This window comes from Colossoma macropomum, unplaced genomic scaffold (genome assembly GCF_904425465.1).
Source record: "Colossoma macropomum unplaced genomic scaffold, Colossoma_macropomum, whole genome shotgun sequence".
Taxonomy (NCBI): domain Eukaryota; kingdom Metazoa; phylum Chordata; class Actinopteri; order Characiformes; family Serrasalmidae; genus Colossoma; species Colossoma macropomum.
In genome coordinates, this window is record NW_023494809.1 from 4,356,339 (window position 1) to 4,373,289 (window position 16,951).

The 16,951-nt window shown below is 40.3% G+C and overlaps 3 protein-coding genes across 3 annotated transcripts; 1 reads left to right on the top strand and 2 right to left on the bottom strand.

Annotated features, from left to right (window-relative positions):
- Positions 1 to 388: 388 nt before the first annotated feature.
- On the top strand, positions 389 to 7,380 carry zgc:101716 (uncharacterized protein LOC492784 homolog). The gene is made up of 6 exons (XM_036558462.1): positions 389 to 550; positions 2,868 to 2,963; positions 3,087 to 3,230; positions 4,888 to 5,183; positions 5,289 to 5,421; positions 6,978 to 7,380. Exons 1-6 carry the CDS (start codon positions 443 to 445, stop codon positions 7,140 to 7,142), a joined length of 942 nt encoding a protein of 313 aa, XP_036414355.1. The 5' UTR covers positions 389 to 442; the 3' UTR covers positions 7,143 to 7,380.
- A 1,198-nt stretch (positions 7,381 to 8,578) lies between these two features.
- LOC118798506 (protein FAM83A) lies at positions 8,579 to 12,686 on the bottom strand. Its single transcript, XM_036557885.1, has 4 exons — positions 12,174 to 12,686; positions 10,809 to 10,976; positions 9,390 to 9,514; positions 8,579 to 9,101 (listed from the first exon to the last, which is right to left on the bottom strand). The coding sequence occupies exons 1-4, from the start codon at positions 12,684 to 12,686 to the stop codon at positions 8,579 to 8,581; spliced, it is 1,329 nt and encodes a 442-aa protein (XP_036413778.1).
- Positions 12,687 to 14,157: 1,471 nt separating this feature from the next.
- Positions 14,158 to 16,148, bottom strand: zmp:0000000951. The gene is made up of 2 exons (XM_036557886.1): positions 15,163 to 16,148; positions 14,158 to 14,987 (listed from the first exon to the last, which is right to left on the bottom strand). Exons 1-2 carry the CDS (start codon positions 16,146 to 16,148, stop codon positions 14,219 to 14,221), a joined length of 1,755 nt encoding a protein of 584 aa, XP_036413779.1. The 3' UTR covers positions 14,158 to 14,218.
- Positions 16,149 to 16,951: the final 803 nt, after the last annotated feature.

A 16,951-nucleotide genomic window follows, 5' to 3' on the forward strand; every position in this document is an offset into this window, starting at 1 on the left:
TTTTGGTGGTGATCAGCATATCAACTTCAGTTGCTGCTGACCAGCAGCATCCAAAACACCACATAGTTTTGCTGGTAACCAGCCATGCTGGTCTATGCCGGTCTTTCTAGCAAGGCTGGGGGTCCTGATCATTGTAGACCAGTGTAACGGGGGGCTAACAAAGTATGCAGAGAAATTAGTCTGTAATTGTAGATCTACAAAGTGGAGCTGATAAAAACGGACAGTGAGCGTAGAAACAAGGAGGCGACTTTAAGGTTATGTTTGATCGGTGTATATCTCTCTTTGCCTGTTTGGTCTGGGCAGCGCAATGCACAGACCGCGCGTTAGGGGGCGATGTTGCCACATAAGTCAGTTGTGAATCCAGCGGAACTCTACTAGAAGGAAAGGCCGGGCTCCGCATGTGTAGTAAACAGAAGGGCCGGCATGTGCTGGACGTTATAGGATGGAAATACTGGGCAGCACGTTTGATGATTCAGTCTTCGAGGAATCTCGGAACAGGGTCTCATCAGCGGTGCTGCCAGCATACCAGCCGAAGTCCTGCGAGCCAGAGGTGAGTAACGTTAGATTGACTTGTGTTTGCCATAAAGCTCCCGGCTTTTCAGCTCCATCAGACGAGGCTGAAGTTGGCTTCCTATTCCAATTATCCGTTCCACCTTAAATGGCACAGCAGTTCCATTCAGGCGTATGTGGTACAGCCGCTACGGTCTACCGCCTGCCACTCTATTTAAGGTGGAACGGAAAATTCGAATACGCAGCTGGTGAATCAAGCTAATTGCAGCTTCGTCTCTATTAGAGGCTTAACTTATGAACAACTAGTGACGTTACTGGTTTGTCTGTGAGCAAGTTAGGTTAGGTAGATTGTCTTTATTTCACCTTCTGGTGTCTTTAAAGGCAACCTCTGATTCTGATCAGTGTATTAAGGTACACATACTTTATCTACACTGACTGGCCATTTTATTAGAAACACCTACTATATGAGTACACATTACTGCAGCCCCTGTGTTGCTGCACAATTGATCAGCCCCCTCCACCACAGGACCATCTCTGACCAGATCTTATTTGGATGGTGGTCCATTCATAGCTCAGCAGTGTTGACAGAGTATTGGCATGGTAGTGTATGCTGCACTGGTGAGACTTTATCAGGCAGAGTTTCTGGGGTCTTTACACACATTACTCCTGGGTTGAGAATAGTCCCCCTGTCAAGCCAGCCAAGAGTGGTACTGTTGTCAAAAACTGTCCACCAATGAACAGAGGATGACCAGCATGAATCGACAGATGAGCCTCAAACTGTACACTAGCAAGGTGGACCCTGCTGAAAAAAGACTAGAACATCTGAAGATCCCATTATGAAATGATCACATGCCTCTGCGATTAGTCCCAGAACACCTGTTAAACCATTAGAGCCCTTTACACTGTGAAATCAACCCATCAGGGAAACACGAAACACCATCAGGGACTATTGGACACCACCAGGAACCAGGAGGACCATATAAGGCTTTTTTTCTCAGCTAGATGATGAGTGTGTATTGTAAAGTGGTCAGCACACTGTTTAGATACCCTAGGAACACCGCTTTCCTGATGCCCACTAACCTGTTAGGGTCACTGCTCTGCTGAGTATAGACTCAAATAGTAAGTGGTCAGTGATGGTCCTGTGGTGGTCCATTAAAAATCTAGTCAGCCTTATTGCCATTTCCTCTCGTCACAGATGGGTTTTGAGAGAGGAATAAAATGTAGTTTCTCCAAGACGGTGATACCTTATTTATAAGGCAGCAGCAGAAAACAATGCAGACAGACAATAAACACACACGAACACTATACAGTAAATTCTTTTGTGCAATACACAATAACTGTACAACTACACAACCATTAAGCACAGCACAGAGGCTAGCCATTGGACAAAAGGGTGGGGGGAAAATAGACAAGCTGTGGGTTCCTCTACCTCCCATGTGTCAAACACAAGGCCCGCGGGTCAGATCAGGCCTGCGACACAATCCTATTCTGCCTGCAGAAGTATTTTAATTTTCCATTAATATTAGCCTGTTTGGTAGTGCGCTGCACTACAGTCCCCAGCATGCACTGCAACGTAATGTGCGCTCTGACTCTTGTACTCTATCAACAGTCAATGGGACAGCAGGTACACCTCAATTCTACACAGTTTTATGAAACAGGTTCACACCAGTGATATCACCACACACACTAGCTGCATTTCAGCTGTATTAATTAATTTAGATGTATTAATGAACTTGCAGGATGCCAGGTGTCTAGTTCAAGCAAATAGGCAGGTTTAAAAGACAATTAAATATTGAATATTTCAAGTATTCATGTAATGTTTCGAGGTCTACTGCAAGTGTCTGTGTTTTACTGTTTAGGTTTTTGCGTATTTTGAATAAACAGGGGCCACTTTGGGTTACAACATTAATTAAAAGTGAATTTTTTTCTCTGCCCCATGGATTTGTTGAGATTTTAATATGGCTCCTTTAATATGCTCTACCTTGTCCATTACTGGCCTGTGAGTGAATTTCTAGGCAGGTGTTTCTGATAAACTGGCTACTTTTTGTTTTTCAAATTCACAGTCATATACAGAAGTGTGACAGGTGACGTGTGCAAACATTGTGGCACATTTAATTTTGTATGTGTTATTTTCTTCCAATATGTTAAACATAGCGAAACAGTAGAGCCCTAAAATTAGCATCGAAAAATGCCATATTTGGGTTTGTTCTCCGTACCCTGTACTTTTTTAATTTAGGAAATCAACACCTGTAAACCAGGAGTGCCCAAACTTTTGCACACAACTGTATATATCAGAAATGAATCCCGTCTCTGATTGTCTCTCGCTCATTCACCTGACTTTTCTTCCTTGGCTTCAGTGGTTTTGTCACTATGAAAGATTTGAAGACGATCTGGACGAGCAGAAAACCATGAAGTTTCGGGCAGACCTGAAATACAGGAGAAAAGAGTATCAGGTGATTTACTGCTGAGTGAATGAACGAGTCCATATTTTATTTCTCATAAAGTAGTATCTGCATTTCTGTCACAGTCCTGAGTGTCATTGTTCAGATGGTGTTGTTTCTGTTTGAAAATTACAGGGTGCTGTAGACGACTACAGGGCTTGCCTTTCGTTGGTGCCGAATGGCAATCTGTCTCTCAAAAGAGACGTCCTGGAGAGCATCGCACGATGCTACAGTCATCTCGGGTTGAGAGAGCGAGCTCTGGAGACCTGTGAAAAGCTGGTACACACAGTTTGATACTTGCTTGGTTTCAAGAGCAGCTGTATTTAATACTTGGTGTGTACTGTGATCCTGCTAAAAAAAAACAGCATAGACTGGTCATCATTAAAACCAGCTTATGTTGTTTTCTGCTGGTATGCTGGTCAACCAGTATGATCATGCTGGATGACCAGCTAAACCAGCAGCAGACCAGCATGGAATACATGCAGGTTTATGCTGGGTTTTTTTTCAGCACAGGAGTAATTAGTAGTAACGATGTATAGCAAAAATCATTTGACTGCTGCAGGTAAACTTACCTCCAGTAGGGGGTGCATTATACCCAAATAATGATTTCACTATTTAAATACTGGCACTTGGAATGATTAATCGAGTTTTATAAAACGAATAGTATTTGTCTTGAAATCTGTTTGGCTGAGCTACATTTGAAGGCATTGTAAAATAAAGCAATAAGCCAAGAGAGGCCATACATTACAGTGATTGTATTACAGGTAAGGGTGTTATTAGATACTCGCGGCTTATTCCTTTTGTAAAATAGCGGACAACATAAAATATGATAAAATACACCATTTTCAGTAAATGTCTTTTGATATTATTAATAATAATCGAGATAAACAAATCAAAATAATGTTCGTTTAGAGTATGTTGTTTTTGCCAAGCAACCATGGACTGCTGAAAGAGAGCAAGAATGTTTAGTATATCGAATATTGAGTATTTTACAGCAGATTCAGCCAAGCAGATTTTGGGACTGGAACTGTCCTTTTTTATAAAACTGATATACACGTATGACCACACACATCATCTGAATTCTGTGTTAATCTGCCAAGCTATTGGAAACAGTATGTGCTTGTCAGCCATAATGAACTAATTTCTCAGTAAGGAATTTATTCATTATGAATAATAAATTATTTATTGTCCATTGATATGTTATATTTAGCTTTGTCATCATTTTCTGAAATGAAAGGCTGTGCATTGCAGTAATTCTAGCATGCTTAAAGGGGAATTCTACAAATGTTGGAAAATTCTGTGTACTTCAGTCTTTGAGATGTAAACAAAGTCAAATCAAAGGCTTTGATGTAAAAGGTGCATTTTAGAGAAAAAGCTTATTTGGATCTCTTTCCAGTGGTGATGATAGGAACCAGAGCTTGCGATGTCTACAATACAAGTATAGCCATTATTCCAAATCCACCAATGAACCTACACTTGTCTTTTGAGTTTTTATATGCAAGGTTCATGATGGTAAATACAGGTAAATCTGGAAAAAGACTTGTATTTGGGAACTATTTCGCCTTAAAGCGCCCTGCTTATACATTTTTACCATGAATGGATTTCAAAAAATATATGTTTTAGGCCAAAATTTGATCTCTGACCTTTCGTAAAACAATGTCTCGGTTATCAGGGAGAGAATTTATCCCATTTCATGTAATCATTTTCTGTGAGAGACCACAGATGTCTGGTTACTGTCATTACTACTGTGAACAGTTCTGACTATGTTTCTCTAGAATGAAGCATTTCATATCAGACCACTCTGAATGACTTCTTATTGACACAGTTTTAAGGGGGTTTTGGTGAAACCACCGTAACATACAGCCTCAGGTGGCTTATTTCTTTATATGGTTACACATACACATTTCTAATACCTGGTACTGATTTTTTTTGATAGAGGAAAGAGGCAACCAACACCTGTCACTTGACCTGCATCCTTCAGCTAGAGCTGACCATTCATGAGGGGTGCAGAGATCTAAAGAACAGCATATCTAACCTGCAGCACTTGTGTTCCATTCACCCGTTCAATCCATGGCACTGGTTGAAACTGGCTACAAGCCACCAAAGCCTCCTGGAGTCCTCCACCTGCCTCGAGAATCTGAATCACATTTTGGAGTCACAGGCCTTAATTCAGCAGCAGGAAGAGAGAAAAATGGCACGGTTAAAGGCCTCCATGTGCTTCGTTAGAACAAGGTCTGTTCATTCAGTTCATTCAGTTCACAAATGATAGAAACCACGCCCCCTCCTTTTTTGGCACAGATTGAGAATAAAAATAATACCTACTTTTCATTTCTTCAGGCTGCTGATTGAGATACTGAGGACTCAACAGTTCTCCTTCGTGCTGGAGAAGAGCAAGAGAGCCTTAAAGGAAATCGAGGAGTCTCTGCAGAGGCTGCAGCTGGAAGAGGAAACACTCAGAATCATCTCTGAGGTGAGACATATTGCTATTTTTTCATAGGTCAGACCTCAGTACAGTGTAAATAACTAGTGTTAGAATACAGGCCTTGTAATTACAAGGACATGTTATTATAAGGCCCGTATTCTGACTAGTTCCAGACTAAGTTTTAGCGTCACTGAGCTTAACTAATGCAACCACAGTTAACCCGTTTTACACCAACAGTTACAAGCTTCTCTGTTGGTCTAGTTCTAGAGACTCAGGCTGTGATTAATCCTCATGCATGTGCACACAAAAGCATCAGGTTTATAGCAAACAGCTAATTGTGTGAAACACGAGGAGTTTGCTCTGCTGAAAAGTTTTAGATTTCATGTAACTGACGCCACAAAGGTCACAAAGAAGAAAAAAAGTGACCCGAACAGGATTGGAGGTGTCCACTTCCATCAGAGGGTTGTCCCTAATTAGACAAAAGCTCACACTGATTGGTCCAACAGCCAAAGTCCCACACTTAGCTGGTCCTGGAGCAGGTTAGGAGTATATATAGCGACATAAGTTGCCTTGGTAATGTAGCCCAGTAAAAAAGTGATCCACCATCGTGAGCAAATCCAGGGTTAGACAGAACTAAGTTCAGTCATCTGCCTAAGAAATTCTGCTTTCTGAGACCTCTGGGATGTAAATCTAATAACAGTTCAATTTGATTATGATTATTTCAGTGATTAGTGATTATTCAATCCATCAGCAAATAAAACTATTTTGATTGGACTATTTTAATACGATTCAGAATTGTTTAAAAAATTACACTCAATGCACAGACGACTGATGGAAGTTCTATCACAGTAGTTGAGTAATACACCAAGCTTTTTTTGATTTCTATGTTGGCAGATTGCCCAAAACTGTTATTTTGGCAAACATACAGCGTCTTATGCAAAACTTTAAATACTTCCGGTCAAACGACATGTTTGGTTGAGTTTCTAAGTTAAAGTAAGTTAACACATCCTCTACAGAGAACACACTGAAATATGTCATTTTGTGCAAATCTTTGTGCTCAGTTTCTATTTATTTGCAGAGATTAACATGTGCAAGATGGGAAAAATTAAACATACAGTATAAAATGTGGCAAAGCTTTTGCACAGGCTACATTTTGTTTTTTTTTCCAATATCTAAATTCAGCCAATAAACAGTAACTGTGTTCTTAAGTGTGCAGAAGCATCTTCTCTGTAGAGGATGTTTGTTTATTTTCGCTTAGAAAATCAGCAAAATGTCATTTGTCCAGGGGTGCCAATACTTTTGCATACTGTAAGCACATTTTATGCTGAATATTCTTATAACTGTTATATTAACAGCAGTAATATACTGCTGTTAATATAACAGGGGGGGGGCCTTCAAATAAGGCTAATTTTGTCCACTCATATAGCTTTTTCTTTATGGCCAGATTAGAGTGAAGAAGAGAAACAGGAATAATCACAAAATAAGATAAACACAAAATAATGTGATTAATCACGATGAATTCTTTTCATCATTTGACAGCCCTATATGTTACACTGGCATGCATACTAAAGGTTTAAACGTCTGTTCTGCTGTTGTACGTGCAGGTAATGGCAGAAGATCTGAACCCAGAGAAGATGCGGGAGGAGAACCAGGATGGTGAGAGTTTATCAGGCCTTTCCATCAAGGACTTTGAGGAGAGGTGGTGGAACAAACTACATGCATGCCTTCTAACAGAAGAGAAAACAGATTTGTCCAGCAATAAGGTATAAGAGTGAATAGGAACACAGAAGATATTACGGTAAAGAAATGTATTTAAACAGATGTGTATAGTAATGCCAGTTTTAATGAGTCTGTGTAGTGAAGAATAAAAGTTTTTCTATCTTTTAGGTTTTTTAAGAATGGAAATTTTAAACATTCGTGACCTGTAAATGTATGTGAAATGTATTGATATATATTGCACTCGTACACTGTGGAATTTTCGAGCTGATGTCATTACAGATATTAAAGTGGAGAAAATGGCTGCTTATTGATCTGCTGTTTTCCTTTTGTGTTTTGTTTTGGTCAGAGAAATTGTTATAACAGAAAATGCTGAATCAGCATTTCTGCATCAAACACATACAGCTATCCTGAAATAACATAAATGCTAGCTGTATTTCTTCCGGTGGGGGAGCAGAGTGAGTAGCTTGAGCATGAGCCTAATTTTAGACGCTCAGTGAAAAAAGTCAAGTGAAAATCCAGTCTGCTTCTGTTTTTGTAAAACATACACGTTTCCATAAAACTATGAAGAGTTTCATTCCAACATGCTGTATGTCCATTTGTAACAATTTGGATATAGTGTGTTTTTGCAAAGAATAACAGCTGATGTATAATGAAAAACATTTTTTATTTCTTTATTAATAATAATATTCATAATATAGCACATCTATATTTCTCATATGTGTAAAGTCCACTCCCAACATATTTCATGAGATAAAAGAACATTTTTGAAAGTGATCTATAATGCATTTGAGACAAGCCCATTCATATACTCCATAGAAATATATGAAGAAAAAGAATACATAATGCAGAAATGCAGGGACCTCCAAAACAGGCAGAAATCGCATTTTATGTGTCATCAGCAATTTAAGTATGTAATGTGGCTGGACTATGTTTTGTTTTTTTTAATTACCATTTACAGCATGTTAAATATTTGCTTATGACGTAAGCATAACACAAAAAAACAAGCAGGAAACAATCGGACCTGGAATATAAACAAAGGATTGGACCTGGATGTAGACGCTCCATTAAGATATGCTTTGATCGGCTTGGATCCCGATCTTTAGGTTCAGAGCAGGACCTCCCTACAAACTATTCATGAACATGTGCCTAATTAAACATCTTCAAATGAGAATTGCCAATTTTGCCTTAGTTTCTCAATTCTAACCCCAGATAGTTCAGGTTAAAAGGCAATAAAACATTAAATATCAATACCAATAAATGAGGCTCCACCAGTCTATCAGACAGACAGTAGTGCAGCACACAAAAGTAGTGTTTTCAGGAGAAGCATTTTCAATAATATAAAGCCAACTGTTGTTGGAACATGTATTAAATAATGTTAGCACTGTGAGTTTTTTTCGAATAACTAAAGTGATTCCAAATTTTGGAACGAAAGCATATGAATTACAAGCTGAAGCATGTAAAAGGCTCAGAAACGTGGGGAAACACATTACAGAGCCAGCGAATGTTGTTCCCCAAACACAGCACTGTCTAACCTGGTATGCAAAAGCCGTTGAGTGGTCAGTGGAACACCTCCATGGAGGTAGTGGTAGTTGTTGTTTTGAAGGTGCCAAGGAAGGTTCCCGACATTATAATTTCTGGGTAAGAAACGCTGAGAAACTCCAGGCCGATGGATCCTCTGTGGGAGCCAGAGTGACCCCAGAGGTCTGGCAGTGAGAAATGGCTGGCTAGATAGCCCGGACAAAAGGGGTAGAGGAGAACTGAGATTCAGGAGTTGGGGGACTTTACTGACATTGGCCTGTGGGACCATGTTAGCATTTATTTCTGGTGTTGGTGGTTCCATGAAATGTACAAGAGGACTCAGGGCATCTGAATCTGGCAATGTAGAGAATTCTGGTACTGGTTTTGAGGCGGCGTATAGCCGGCGAAACTCAATGTCAAAGGCCTTCACGCTTGCCCCTTTAAAGAGCATCGCCGAGCTCCTGTCAACCTGCCAGGACAACCAGGTAAAGCTACAGTGAAAGGAAAGAGTAGGTTTAGTATGTTACTCGTCTCAGAAAGCCACTTGAAGAAATAAAGGTATCCAAACCACCCCACACAACGTGACGCTAACAAGAGTAACAATGAAGGATACCCATAAAGAACCTATTACCCTTTATAGTTTTCACCCATTCCTTACAGAAAGAGGATACTACATCAGTTTCTTGAATTCTGATAATATTCTCTCTCTTTTTCAGGCAGTACGTATTGCTAATACTATGGCGATTCTATCATTTAATTCCCATTAAATTGATATTTACCTGTATGTCCCAGCAAGTACATGGGTGCAGTCCACAATCATGAACTTCTCCTTAACCTGGCCAGTAAATTTCCTTCCAGACTTGGCGCAGTAGGTTTCTCCACCAATGCTGCGAACTGACATGTGCTGTCAGGAGGAAAAAACAACGTTATCTGCTTATCAGAGTGCTGTTTGTGGAAAAAATGAGACACCAAGAATAAATAATGAAAGAGAAGGACAGTATGTTGCAATGCACCAATGGACATATAGTTACATTTCATTTTTGAGCTTTGAAAAGAGTTTATCAATATAAAGTAGCAGGATACATTTTTAGGTCCCACTTTACATTGTCTCTAATAACTGTGTAGTTACACATGAATAACATATGCAACAACAACGTAACTACTGGTGATTTAGTCAATGTTACAGACGGATTACAGAAGTACAGCCTATGTAATAACACGTGTATCAACTTCAGTTTTGCTTCATGTTATTACACAAGTGTATCTTTTTGATACACTACAGATCAGAAGTCTTTTCCAGCAGTTAAAGGAAGTATGTTTTACATAACATTACATTTATGTTTTACATAATTACTGTGGAATAACTGTGTTGTAACAAGGTAACCTAATCACAGGACATTAATTATTCTGTTCTGTAATTACATTGTTTCTATATAACAACTCCACAGGAACGTTCCTGTGGTGCAGTGTTAAAGTTACACTTTAGAATAAGTGGACAGTTCCTGTGTAGTTGTTATGTAGGTACTGTGTAATAATGCAGTGGTAATATAGACGCTGTTTTTGAGGTAATGCAACACATTTAATTAATGTCATAACAGTTACATGTTAAGATAAGGGGGCGTTTGCTGTTCTGTCACATTACAGAATGGTTTAAAGCTGAAACTGGTTACAGTGTCTCAGCACTGGCATCATAAACGCGAGTTAAATGTTAGGAAAGCTGGCAGATACAGTGTCAGTAATGTCTTAATGTAAGTTATTACATCCTTCCTTTTACTGCTGGAAAAGACTTCTGAAAACAACTGCTGTTCCAGTCTGATTACAGATGTAATTACATTTATGTTATTACTATTGTGTAATTACATGAGATAGAATAGGCTGTTACAATTATTAAGATACACTTGTGTAATTACATGAGGCAAAACTGAAGTTGATACACATGTAATTACATAAGGTGTACTTCTGTATTCCATGTGTAACAGTGACAATCATTAGTAGTTACATTGTTGCACATGTTGTTCACCTGTAACTACACAATTATTAAAGACAATATAAAGTGGGACCAATTTTTATATTTTTACACAAGAGCTTTGGATGACAGATTGTGATTAACCCAAGAATTGCAGTCAGCATCAACATTCATGTACAGTTAATACTCAGTAGAATGTAGAATGAATCAGTAAAAATAATGTTCTACTTACAGTAAGATGTGATTTGTTGATCTGTAAATTTCCACACATCTCTTTAAACACCTGCAGGTTGATGTGGTCCAGTAGAAGATAGACAGATATGTTACGCTTTTTTGTGGCCTCAAGAATATCACAGAAAATCTCCACATCACTGAAAGCGTCCATCACAATTGCCAGAACCTGTAATTAGGGGTGCACAATGTATTGTTTGTTAACCGTCACTGCAACTGTAACCAGTTACAGTGGGTTTTTAACATTCTCACCAATCTCATCTGTTCTTACTGTATGTTCTGTACCCTGTTAGGTACATGTTTCATTCATCAAGGTACAATCAATGTAAATGTTCCCTCAAAGGTACAACAGTGGTTTTAAAGTTCAACTGTGCACCTTAAAGAAGTTTTTCCCAGGTGAAAAGTATGTATTTGTACCTTTTCATAAAAAACATTCTAAAACACAACAATAAAATAAAAGGCCTGGAGACGAGACTTGGTGTGTGGAGTCAGTACAACTTAGAAAATATCATTTTAATGGATTATAGTACTGACTAAAGATACTAAGACGTACCCATTATGTTACCACCCCAGTGACAGTTTAGTACCTTTACTTCTGAGAGTGTAGCTGTTTTGATGAAGGTGATCCAACAAACATAGGCTAAATTGTTTTGCTGAAAATAAATCAGACCAATCAGTAACTATAAAACGCAGAACCTCTGTGCTGTCCGTTTTGTCTCAGCATGGCAGTCTATATGGATTTATCATACGTTCTATGTTTTCACAGAAGGGGGTTCTCATCTTTTCACCCCTCATTACTCACTAGCAGCTCAGCAAACGGGCTCCTTGTTAATCTAAGTTACAAGAAAAAATGTTTAATTTGATCATATTGAATATGAATTAAAAATAACCGAGTGGATTTCCATTGCACCGGTGGAATGGCCACTGGGGGACTGCAGAAAGAGGCTACTAAGATCAAGGTTTCATCAATGTATTTTTAATTTACTGCAAGGCGTATCGCAATTACGATACAAAACAATACAATCACACTTTGGTATTATACCCATATCATACAGGGTTACCTGTAAACATGGTCATGTTAAAATAGGATTATTGCATGCTTTCTGTAGACTATGTAGTGCCCAACCTTGCTGTAGGTGATCTACCACCCTGGAGTTTAATTCTACCCATATGTAGTTGTAATATTCAGATGTAAATATGAAGGGCAGATATCTGAGAGCAGGTTTGGGCACTTCTGACCTAGATCTGCTTGTCTTAATTTCTGAAACACTGACTTAGATTCATCTTTAATTAGTAACAGCAATCTATTATTGTTACCAAGTCACTTTCCCATAAAAATTGTCCTATCTAAATATAACATACTCACTGATGTTGCTTTTCTGATGAATTCCCGCAGCAGATCTTTCATGCTGACTGAATTAGGTGACTGGAAGAATACCTCCACACTGGGAAGCCCCTTTAGGTGGTAACTCCAGTCCGCAACTGGCCAGCCAAAGTCCAGACAGGGAGGCTCACTGTCTGAAACCATGGGAAAGTACGTCTGTGAGCTAGACTCTGAGCTAGAGCTGGACGTATCCTCATCAATCACATCTTCAGTGTCGTTTTTCGCAGGCTCTTTAACATTGCCCAAAATGTAGCCCTTTTCTTGCATAGATAGGAAGTCTGCTTCTTCTTCTCTGACCAGAACGTCCTGGTAGGTCTTCAGGCCATGGTCCAGGAGGGCATCAGTGGCCAGTCGGGCGCTTTCATTGTGACTCAGGTCCATGGTTGACAGTTGGGCAGAGGGGCTCCTCATCTCCTGAAGACGACGTCGTACCTTACCCATAACCCTGGGCTTCAGGTAGCACTGCACGGACAGGCCATTGCTGTCCAGTTCCATTGTGGCCTTTATAGATGCACTACTTGAAACACGAGAGAGTTTCCTGCCTCAGTCTCAGTCTCCCTCTGCCTTTAGTTGGTCAGCAACACAGTACACAAAATGATGTGCTAAAAAGTTTTCTTTCTAGCTAAAACATATCAGCAGTACGTATAAACAGGACAAACCAAGTTGTAGGAAATGACTATGGTCTTCAAGTGCTCTCTTAGAACACCATAGGCAAATAAAGGCCTCACAAGTGTCTCAAACAGTTGTGAAGCAACTGCATTTTATAGTGCTTTGGGTACTACACTCTGGCCTATCACTATTCATCTGTGCAAATATGCATGTTGAAATTGCACCCTTAGGGTTTGTCCTCCTTCTGAATAATTAAGAAGATGCAAGTGGCCCCTCGGTGTTAATAACTAAACAAACTTCACCCCTAGGCTCCACTGGGTGGAGTCGAGTTGGACAGGTGGGACGCCAGAGGTTAGAACTAACAAGCAGTATCTTTCCACCGTTTTCCAACGCAGAAAAGAAAAGGGCAGATGAATGACAGAGATGGAGATAGGGCTGTCACATCAACTCAGCAGGTGAGCATTAAACACTGGCCGCAAGCTACATGGGGCTGCCACAACGCGGTGCTCACCCGTCATTCACCGAAGAAAGCAACAGACCCATTTTCATGTTCTGTCCTGCCTTACTCATTGAACTTGCATAACTGCTTTGTGACAAAAGCATGTAAAGTCTGAGAGCAAGTGTCACATGTCCCTTTGGGACACTTCAAAATCAGTGAATCCAAAGAGCAGATCTCCTTGAAGAATTACTTGCCTCATTGCTCAACACCTGTACTGTAATTATCTAAATTACCTTGGAAAACGGTCAACTTGCACTGTGAATTCTTCCTAAGACTTTGCCTTATATCATTGCGCCATCTAGTGGGATGGCCTGTGACAGATGATAGTCTGTGTGGAAAACTCTTAAATTAGTTCTGGAGTTTGTTTTAGGTGTTTTTTGAAACAAACAGAAAACCTCCTGTACAAACACAGACGCCCAGCATGGTAGTCAAAGTTTATTGAGTTAAAATGCACATTTAATTATGGGATTCCCCATATAAACTTTACGAGTTACATATAGTTAAACTGTATAAAGCATAATCCATTAGCATGAAGACTTTTAGCACAAAGATTTGCAAAGTGTGCTTAAAGATAAAGGAAACACCAGATGTCAAGTCACTCAAATCTTTTCCATAAATACCTCCCCAAAGCTTCTCTTAACCTGCTCAAACCTCATCCAGATCTTCATTGAGGTCACACAGACTAATTAACTTACTGTGAGCTATAAAGATGAACAAAACTTTACCGTGCAGCTGGATGCTGTGGGCAGCCATTTTAGACAGTAGTTGTTGTGCCAAATTGAAAACATAAGAAGCTAAATTTGGACACTGAATATGGCTGATCGAATATATCTGGGGTACATAGAACACTGTGTACATTAGATTTTTTGCTGAACCATCCCTTAAACTGTTTGCATAAAAGTCGGTTACATATATAAGGTCACATTAATTTGCAAGGATCAGCCCTTTTCCAAAAGACATCTTGCTCCAGGAGCTTTGCTACATAACTAGCCAGAGTGGCTCTCTTATGGTATGGCATTGCACTGTTCAGTGTCTCTTTCAGTTTGGGCAAATCCATAGCCTCCGGATCAAGCGCTGACACCAGAAACACACTCTGCTTAAGACCTAACTTCCCCAAAACCTCGTCAGTCCATCTCCTCACCTCTTCAATGGACTTCTCCTCAATCAAGTCAGCCTTAGAGAGTACCAGGTAGCAAGATTTCCCCTGGGACAGAAGGTGCTGTAACAGCCGAATGTAGCCTAGACCAAGCCTCATGGGAGATACCAGGACGTAGACATCACAGGCAGGGAGATTAGAAGGTAAGACAGATGCCTGGTGCAAATCAGAACCAGCAGACTGGTTCTTTAAGTCCCCCACTCTTCCCAATCCTGGGAGGTCCCAAAGAAGGGTATTGTAACATTCCAGGTAAGGATATGCCACAGGCTCCTGGGTGGTCTCAGTGACACCAACGGATGCAGCTCCTTCTTCGTCATTCTGCAGGCCCAGGAGGGAGTTGAACAGGCTGGAGCTGCCGCAGCCTGTCTCCCCAAGCAGACCAACGTCGAGCCGGAAATGTTCCAGAGCGGTGAGGATGGAGAGCAGCTTGGATGGTTGATCAGTGAGATCTCTGGGATGAAAGACTTCAGAGATTCGGTCCAGGTCTTCCTGGCTTATCTTTCTGCTTTTCAAAGCAGAACATACCAGGGGTCTGTGGAGTACATGTGATGACACGGCATGAAAGTTAGAAAGGCTGGAGGCAGACATTCAAGGACATCCATCACAAATTTGCTTTGATACTTCAATGATACATGCAATAAATGAAACTAGCAAGAGTTGAGTGGTTTGGCTACAATTATTGCACACAGACAAACAGATATACTTACGTTGTGCTACTATTTGGTACTTTAGGAACCCTAAGTTCTCTTGTGATGTCCACCAGAAATTGACTGAAAGCCTTTTTCCGCAGATCAGGTAAAGCTTTCATCAAAACTTCTGCAATCTCCTTGAGGCCTAAAAGCTTAGCAACCTGGGGAAGACCTGAAGACGTCTGTTCTCCATTTGCATTCTCTCCTGATTCAAGTGCTAGTTTATGTTTCTTCTGGAGCTCCAGATTGCGAGCTCTCATTCGTTCCCATGCACAGGTCATGCAGGGTCCTGTAGGCTTTTCAAAGACAAGATCCCATTCCTGCTCCGCTTTTACCAGGTACAAGGGCTTGTCTTTTTCACGTTGCTCAATGGTGATTCTCATCTGGTCCTCCTGGTGCAGTTCTGTGGTGAGGACCACCAACACATCATAGTTGTTTTGAATGGAAGAGGAACCACCTTCGGCTGTCCAAATGCGGACGTTGGGGACATTACGGTGCAAAAGCATGGGATCAGAATCTGAACCTTCTTCCTGAGAGCTATATGCATACTCTGTAATTCTCACACGTGTTTTATGTTCTCTTGGGACTTTAGCAGGTATGCTAACTTTTGACTGAGCATCTTTTTCCTTTTCATCTTTCTCAGCATCTGTGCTCACTCTTGGTCTATCATCTTCTTCATTCTTTTCAGCAGTTATGCTAACTCTTAATTTATCATCTCTCTCTTTGTCTTCATCCTCCTCCTTCTCACTAATGTCCTCCTCCTCGTCACTTGTTTCTTCTTCCTCTTCTTCTTCTGAGGACTGTCCATCTTCTATGCCACAGAGAGCAACAGCTAGCTTTGCGTTAGCCTCCTTGGTTCCTCCAGTGACAACTATGTCTATCGGGAAGCGCTCGTAAAGTTCCAGCGCTGTCACAATCCTGTTCTCAAATCCACTCGACTGTAAAGAAAATCTCCATGGAGCCAACACAGATTTCACCTGTTCTTCTGGAAGTTTCCCTTCCATTGTCTGGTAGAAGAAACACAAGTGAGTCAAGCAGCAAAACTGAGACGTCTGCACCTCAATCCAGCTGAATTAAAGTGGCACAGTGGACCAATAAGCTGCACTAAGTCAATACTTTGTTTGGCAGAGACTCAAGGCGAAATACAAACAGTGTTCCCAGGGCGTCAAAGTTTACTTGGTGTGAGTAAAGAACATCGGCAAATATAACAACCTGAATTGAGACAAGGAACAGGTCGGTGCCGCTAAATCCAAACAACTTTATTCTCACCTAGAGTTTGTGATGGGTCTGTGGGAAAAGTACCCACTGCTTGCAGTTTAAAAGTACTACAAGCCTACTATTGATTCCTGGAATTGTAGGGAGGCAATCATCCTTGTCGATCACTGTGTATAGTTCTTGGCGACCAAATTCTGCTAGGCATCTTTTTGATTTTCTAAATATATATACAGCACTGTACAAAAGCCAGACACCACACTTCATCGTTATTAATTCTGAGTCAAAACAGCCATTACGTTTTTGATTTTTCAGAAAAAAAGCAGAAAAAAATATTTAACAGAAAATTACACAGAAGTCTAAACAACTATACGGATTCCATTCTTTTCAGGAGGCTTGCTTTCAATTTTTCAATTAAATCTGCAGGGATGTTTCACAGCTCCAAAGTTCAGTCGTAGAAGTTGTTTTTATTGATATTTATTGCTTCTCACAATCCAAGTAATCCCAAACAGATTCAATGATGGTGAGGTCTGGACTCTGAGACCTTTTCATGGATGGAAACATTAACTGTGGATTTGTTCAGATCTGAAGCAAA